Raw genomic sequence first — 5,157 nt, forward strand, 5'->3', positions numbered from 1 at the left:
GCGGTGTTTGTCGGTTCGCTGCTAACCACCAATTTATCAATATATTCGTCGGGAATATCTCCAAAACGATTCATTTTTATTAATTTTTGAGAATATAGTTCACATCAATCACACTAAATAAATCAGTCAACAGTGATATTTATTATGATTCCATGACGGCTTGAAATTATCGCTGTAAGTTTTTTTGAAAATTATCGAATTACCGTTTATTAATACCTTTTTTGGCATGGCTATGGATGAGTGAAATAATCACAAACATTTCGACTAACTGCAATCAGAACTGTAACTAAATACTAAAAACTCGGACACATTTGCTGACAAAAAAATAATATAAAAAACCGTTTTGTGGTCCAACTAGCCCGAAATCTGCGGGATAGTTGAACCACCAATTTGGGACAGTTGGAGCACTCAGGGAGAGACGAACCGTAACAAATGATAAGTAACAAAATTTAACTTTAAATTTTTTAATTAATAAGTTTTTTGCGACATTTTTGAGGTCCTCTTCGGTCCATCTAGCTCTTAGTGAGCTCAACTTCCGTTGGTATTTTGCAGGCATTGTATAAAACAGAAAATTAAAAACCGGTTCAACCGTCCCGATTTACTCTAGTCCATCTATCCCAAATTTCAGGGATAGACGGACCACCCAAAAACAAAAAATCTATGTATTAATCGGCTTTTACATCATTTACGTTGTCCAGAGTGGATACCATTCAATGCACTTTTAACTACAAGTCGAATTTGAAAACTTTCTTTTAGTTAGAATCGCACCTTGAAAATACCGTTAAAAAAATGTCTACCATGTGTAAATGCGGAAACTAATAAAGCCACAAGAAAATTAACTACACACAAAGCTACTATAGGAGTGCAAGTTATAGCCACTTAAAGTTCTTATTTGACTAGTTCAAATTTGTGGACACCCTGTATAAAATGGTAAGTTTATTATCATTGGGATATAAAATATGATTTCTTGTTACGCCAAACTGCGAATTACGTCTACATAACTTAAATAATTCTAAAGTATTTGACACATGAAAATAGTATTAGATTTTGATAAATTTCGAATTATTTCAAAAACCTTTAGATTTAGACATTATGAATTAAAACAAACACGTATTTTGCTCAGAGAATCCAAGACACTCTGTACACTACAAAAATATTTTCAAAATGTGCACCCGATAGGCGCCTGTGGATTCACCAGCTAATACTTTGCAAAAAACAAACGGTTTAGCCGCAAACGTGCCGTTTAGCGTGAATAACCCTGTATATGCAGGAGTTTTGAATACTTAACTTAATAACTTAACTTAAAGGCCTTTACCTGCAAACAACCACGGTTCCTGAGAGGCATAACTGATCTCTCCATTAACTCGCAAATTGCCACTGTTGAGGACCAGTTCTTGCAGGATCACGTGAAACAGCGACGATTTCCCGCTACCAACAGGCCCGATAACTGCTAGAAGAGCGCCTGGAGTTACCGATAGCGTGATGTTCGTCAAAGTGTTATCCGACTGAGTGGCAGTCCACTTGGCAGAGGCGTTTTTGAGGAAAATTCCTGCAATGGTCGCGTTAAACCTGTGCTTTGATGAGCGGCTGGTTCGTACCTGGGGTGTTTTCCGGCTTCAGCGAGCGCTTCTCATTGGCGCCCTTCTCCTTTAAGGCCTTGGCGATTTCAGTCTCGTCGTACTGCATGAACTTGTTCAATCGGCCAATAGAAACTAGAGCTTCAGCTACCTGGAAAAGTGGGCTTTGGTGCCTGAAAAAAGCTTGCCTACGGCGCTTTGGGGCATTACCTGGCCGATGCCCGAAGGAAAAAACACTGTCATGGTCTGGCGCAGAATGTTGTAGAAGCAAGTGAGCACGAAGACCTTTTCCGCCGTGATGTTGTGGCCGAGAAGCACATAAGCCAGGATGCTGCCGAATATGGAGATTCTTGTGCTGTACATGATGAAGGACAGTTGAATGCCTCTCATGTACGACGTTTTCGTTATCGACTTGATTTCATATCTAGCAAATTGAGAAGATGTTGAGCTTGAGGGCTGGTGACTGGTAAAGAGTTACCTTCGCACTGCATCAACCAGCTTGGCAAAGGGTTTTTCCCAGGCATACATTTTGATCACCTGAATGCCCGAGACAATTTCGTTCATCAGTCGCACTCTTTCGTCAGTTCGCATTGCAGTTTTCAACCGGAACACTGAGATCATTTTACCAAAGTAAACTGAAAAACAACTATTTCAACAAAACGTGGCATCCAGCATCTGTTCAACCTATCAACGTCCTCCCGTACTAAATGCCACATCAAACGCTTCCCTACACGCACTTATTAATAGAAAATTGTAATATCTACAATTAAAAGGCCATCAATCATTCAACCGCGCTCATAAAATGACGCGCCGACAACATGTGAAGGAACTTATGTGAACTGAGGACGTTTTCGGGACGTCCTTTTAAGGACGCGCTTACTTTGCAATGGAATAAACGCGATGAGCAGCAGGACGCCCACAACAGCAGCGACTTCCACTTGCAGATACATTAGATAAGTACAAAGAGCCGTTTGAAGGGGGCCCAACCAAAGATGGTGGGCGAATATCACAGCCACATCGAAACGGTTCACATCGTTTGAGAGCAGATTGACCACCTGAAATCGGCAAGTTTTATGAGTTTTCCTCATAGGAAAATGATTGGGAAACTCGCCTGGCCAACGGTGGTTTGCCCCAGGGCGGTTTTGCTGAGCTTCAGCGATTTTCTGTAGATGAGCGAGCAGCAGGATATCCGAATTTTCATGCCCAGATGCAAAACGCCCATCATGAACGGATGAGTGATGAGAATGTTGATTAAGGAACAGAAAACCACGCCTGCCGCATACCAATAAGCTTGTTCCATCGAGACTTCCTTCTCGGTGGGCAGGTAAAATTGCAGAAGTTGTCCTAGGAAAATTGGTTGCGCCATCCTGCAAAACAATTGCAAAATTCCTGTTAGCAGGCAAGCAAAACGGGGCGGATAAAGCGAATGTTGAGCGTGTGTGCTTTTGTGCCCTGGAAGGTTGGTTGGTTGGTCGAAGGTTGTCTGATATAGTTGATGTGCCGAGCCCTTCGGGCACGACACTGACTTTGGGCGAAAACTGAGCAAATGGGAAGTTTTGAGTGTTTTTCGGTTGAAACCGGTGTTGCACCGGAAGAACTCAGCATAACTTTCACATAAAAGGTTGTCTGATGTAGTTCTTGTGCCGAGCCGTTCTGCCGCGACACTAATTTTTTGCAAAAAACGTTGAAACGGCAAATGTGGACTGTTTTTTGCGCTCAAACCATTGTCGTGTCCGAAAGGCTCTGTACTACTTTCACATCAAAAGTTGTCTGATGTAGATGTTGTGCCGAGCCCATCAGGTAAGACACAGATTTTGAAAAAAGTGATCAAGCGGCAAATTTAGAGTGTTTTTTGCGCTGAAACCAATGTCGTGCCCAAAGGGCTCGGCACAACTTTCACATCAAAAGTTGTCTGATGTAGTTGTTGTGCCGAGGACCCTTCGGGTAAGACACTGATTTTGAAAAAACTGATCAAACGGCAAATTTAGAGTGTTTTTTGCGCTCAAACAAGCGTCGTACTGGAAGAACTCAGTACAACTTTCACATCGAAAGTTGTCTGATCCAGTTGTTGTGCCGAGGTCTTCTTCCACGACACTGGTTTTGGAAAAAAATTGAACAAACGGCAAATTTAGAGTGCTTTTGCCGTCAAACCAGTGTCGTACCCGAAGGGCTCGGCACAACTTTCACATCAAAAGTTGTCTGATGTAGTTGTTGTGCCGAGACCTTCGGGGACGACAGTGATTTTGAAAAGAACTGATCAAGCAGCGAATTTTGAGTGTTTTTTGCGCTCAAACAAGCGTCGTACTGGAAGAACTCAGCACAACTTTAACATCAAAAGTTGTCTGATGTAGTGGTTGTGCCGAGGACCCTTCGGAAAAAACACTGATTTTGAAAAAACTGATCAAACGGCAAATTTAGAGTGTTTTTTGCGCTCAAACCAGTGTCGTGCCTGAAAGACTCGGCACACTTTCTCATCAAAAATTGTCTGATGCAGTAGTTGTGCCGAGCCCTTCTTCCACGACGCTGATTTTGACAAAAAATGATCAAACGGCAAATGTACAGTGTTTTTTGCGCTCAATCCCGTGTTGTGCCCGAAAGGCTCAGTATAACTTTCACATCAAAAATTGTCTGATGTAGTTGTTGTGCCGAGAACTTCGGGGACGACAGTGATTTTGAAAAAAACTTTTCAAGCAGCAAATTTTGAGTGTTTTTTGCCCTCAAACAAGCGTCGTACTGGAAGAACTCAGCACAACTTTCGCATCGAAAGTTGTCTGATCCAGTTGTTGTGCCGAGCGCTTCTTCCACGACATTGGTTTTGGAAAAAGTTTGATTAAACGGGAAATTTAGAGTGATTTTGCCCTCAAACCAGTGTCGTGCCCGGAGCGCTCGGCACAACTTTCACATAAGAGGTTGCCTGATGTAGTTCTTGTGCCGAGCCGTTCGGCCACGACACTAATTTTGGCAAAAAACGATGAAACGACAAATGTGAAGTGTTTTTTGCGCTCAAACCATTGTTGGTCCCGAAAGGCTCGGCACAACTTTCACATCAAAAGTTGTCTGATGTAGTTGGTGTGCCGAGAAGCCCTTCGGGTAAGACACTGATTTTCAAAAAACTGATTTAACGGCAAATTTAGAGTGTTTTTGCCCTCAAACCAGTGTCGTGCCCGAAGGTCTCGGCACAACTTTCACATCAACAGTTGTCTGATGTATTTGTTGTGCCGAGAAGCCCTTCGGGTAAGACACTGATTTTGAAAAAACTGATCAAACGGCAAATTTAGAGTGTTTTTTGAGCTCAAACCATTGTCGAGCCTGAAGGGCTCGGCACAACTTTCTCATCAAAAATTGTCTGATGTAGTAGTTGTGGCGAGCCCTTCTTCCACGACGCTGATTTTGACAAAAAATGATCAAACGGCAAATTTACAGTGTTTTTTGCGCTCAATCCCGTGTTGTGTCCGAAAGGCTCGGCACAACTTTCACATCAAAAGTTGTCTGATGTAGTTGTTGTGCCAAGACCTTCGGGGACCACAGTGATTTTGAAAAAAACTGATCAAGCAGCAAATTTTGAGTGTTTTTTGCGCTC

General features: G+C 42.4%; 1 protein-coding gene across 1 annotated transcript; it reads right to left on the reverse strand.

The window, feature by feature from the left end:
- Positions 1 to 1,315: 1,315 nt before the first annotated feature.
- Positions 1,316 to 2,944, reverse strand: LOC125504852 (probable multidrug resistance-associated protein lethal(2)03659; the record flags this gene model as incomplete). The annotated part of the gene is given in 6 exon segments (XM_048667445.1): positions 1,316 to 1,549; positions 1,599 to 1,728; positions 1,788 to 2,001; positions 2,056 to 2,212; positions 2,458 to 2,632; positions 2,689 to 2,944. Coding segments are annotated over 6 exon segments (1,166 nt in total), but the record flags the coding sequence as incomplete, so codon positions are not given.
- Between the last annotated feature and the right edge of the window lie 2,213 nt (positions 2,945 to 5,157).

The sequence above is a fragment of the Dendroctonus ponderosae genome, unplaced genomic scaffold, assembly GCF_020466585.1.
Source record: "Dendroctonus ponderosae isolate FM_Combo_2020 unplaced genomic scaffold, Dpon_F_20191213v2 Dpon_F_20191213_6, whole genome shotgun sequence".
Classification (NCBI taxonomy): domain Eukaryota; kingdom Metazoa; phylum Arthropoda; class Insecta; order Coleoptera; family Curculionidae; genus Dendroctonus; species Dendroctonus ponderosae.